The 2,407-nt window shown below is 36.2% G+C and overlaps 1 protein-coding gene across 1 annotated transcript in view; it reads left to right on the forward strand.

Moving 5' to 3' along the window:
* LOC106011394 (mannan endo-1,4-beta-mannosidase) overlaps positions 1 to 1,799 on the forward strand; it is a 23,277-nt gene extending 21,478 nt beyond the window's left edge. The window contains exons 7-8 of the mRNA XM_035968988.1: positions 1,013 to 1,084; positions 1,527 to 1,799. Coding sequence (XP_035824881.1) covers positions 1,013 to 1,084; positions 1,527 to 1,751 — 297 coding nt within the window. The 3' untranslated portion in view covers positions 1,752 to 1,799. The remainder of the gene's footprint in view (positions 1 to 1,012; positions 1,085 to 1,526) is intronic.
* The last annotated feature ends 608 nt before the right edge of the window (positions 1,800 to 2,407 follow it).

Here is a 2,407-nt window from a genome sequence, read left to right on the forward strand (position 1 = left end):
GAAGAAGAAGAAGAAGAAGAAGAAGAAGAAGAAGAAGAAGAAGAAGAAGAAGAGGAAGAAGAAGAAGAAGAAGAAGAAAAACAAGAACATGAAGAAGAACAAGAAGAAGAACAATAAGAAGAACGTTATTTTTTCACATTTTATGTTTTTAGTTTTAGTTAGTAAGAGTTTTATGGCACTTGCAACAACATTAGGCCGTATGTTATCAGTGGGTCTTTATCTGATCTTAAAAGTGAGAGGGGAAAAGTTAATACGAATTACATGTATATGAATTCTGCAAATTTGTGTCGCAGTTGTGCGTTTGATGGTTCGATAATACAAGTCGTATTTGTGAGGCATCGTGGTGAAATCAGGCGCACTCATTTTAACAATCAATAAAAAGAAATCGGCATTTTTATGGCAGTTGGGGGAAAAAAAATTCCGAATGCTCTTTTTGAATAATCATTTTTTCTTCTTTTTTAATTAATTCTTTTTTATTCTTGGCTAGACACAGTTTATGTTCTTAAAAAATCCGATTTAAGTGCGAACTTTACTGAAAAACGACGATAATAGGTACAAAAAGTAAAATGTAAATTGCAGTTTCCAAGGACTTCCAAGCTTTGGAAATCACCCAACTTTGGTGCCATTTTCTTGGCAATTTTACCCCTGAAATCAGGCAACCCCCACCCCCTTCAATGGCAAATATCTCGACTTATATTGGAGATTTTTCGGGGTAACTTTTTCATCAAAAGCAAAACAAATAAACAAGCTTTGAGATGATACTACCATTAAAGGCACGACATGTCCAAACTTGACGAGAGGCTGATTCCACCATGTCTTGACACATACGTTTATTTTTTTATATCACGTAGCACCATATTCCATATTATTGCATTTGATCGGATGCTGATCGCACATATTAAGTGTCCTCTGCGTCTTTGAAGAGTTATAAAAATGTTGTGAAGGTAAATTTTTGCGTTTACAGCTAGAAATTAAACAGTGTTCATATTAATAATTTTTTTTCACTTTCCAGGGTACCCTTGATTTTTATCAGTTCCATTCCTACGCATTCCAAGGTCATTTTGACGAAGTGGCTCCTTTTAAGGTACAGCGAATTTCCTAAAAAGAATACGGCACTATTTTGCTAATTATATTAATTTTGCAATAGCCTTGTTTGTTTTGTTTTGTTGTTGTTGTTGTTGTTGTTGTTTTTTTGTGGGTTTTTTTTTTTGGGGGGGGGGGTTCCTCTGTGTACTCTACTTGAAAGACTAGTGCAAAGACGTTGGTCTCTTAAGTGTTTCATTCACATTTAGTTTTGTTTAAAGTCAAGTGTAACTTACATCATAGTATTCAGTATCGAAGTGGGTTTTTTGTTGTTGTTTTTTTTAGAAACTGAATGAACTGTAGTCTCGTGGCTATTTTTTCTTTTCTTATTAAGACGTTTAGATTATTTTCTTTTTGTAACTTTATGTATTTATCTATTATTTCACAAATTGACTCTCCGTAAAATAACTTTTCCCTTTTGCTCTCCCCAACTTCTCACACAGCACCGAGCTAGCCAATACGGCCTTCACAAGCCGATCGTGGTTGGAGAGTTCTGGGAAAAAGATGGCGGCGGTATGAACATCAACCAGCTGTTTGACTACGTCTACAACCACGGCTACGCCGGCGCCTGGTCCTGGGACCTCATGAACCATGGCGGGAACCAGCGGAAGGGCATGACCCACATCCGGGGATACACGAACCACGGAAAAGTCGCTATCGACATCTAATGTGGGTTTTTAGAGAGGGATTGGTGAACACTATGGTCAAATGCCCCCCCCCCCAAACACACATGCACACATGACAACAGCAAACAAACAAACACACAAGCAAAAAAGAAAAATTCTCCACATTTCTTATTAAACCAAAAACATATCACACTTCACGCTTCTCTCTTTAATTGTCTTATATTATTTTAAAGTGTTTCTTCAGTTCATTAAACTACTCTGGAGATTTATTGAAAAAAATATACAAACAAATCTTACGAGTCTTTTGTGGGGTTGACTACCAATCTAATATCAATTTGTATACTGACAAGGGTATTTTCCGTTTAGACAGGAATTAATTTTGAATTTTGCCCGGATGCCTATTCTTACCGTTTTAGAGAAGACATGTTGACTCTTTCAGGTTTTGAACAGGGGATCTTTTGAATGAGACATAAGCATGGTGCCTTTAGACAACAAGAGTCCCTTTAGTTAAAATCAGGCTGTATACAAAAACTATTTTTTGTAATGAAAAAAAAAAACATTATGTAATATTTGTCTTCTACTTCATTGCGATCATACTATGAGTCCAGATGTATCAACATCTTTAGCCTTTCTCCTGCATGTGCAGGAGTATTATAGACCACCACAAGATCTTTCCAAGTATGTCTTTCTTGGGCTAC

The sequence above is a fragment of the Aplysia californica genome, unplaced genomic scaffold (assembly GCF_000002075.1).
Source record: "Aplysia californica isolate F4 #8 unplaced genomic scaffold, AplCal3.0 scaffold00103, whole genome shotgun sequence".
Lineage (NCBI taxonomy): Eukaryota > Metazoa > Mollusca > Gastropoda > Aplysiida > Aplysiidae > Aplysia > Aplysia californica.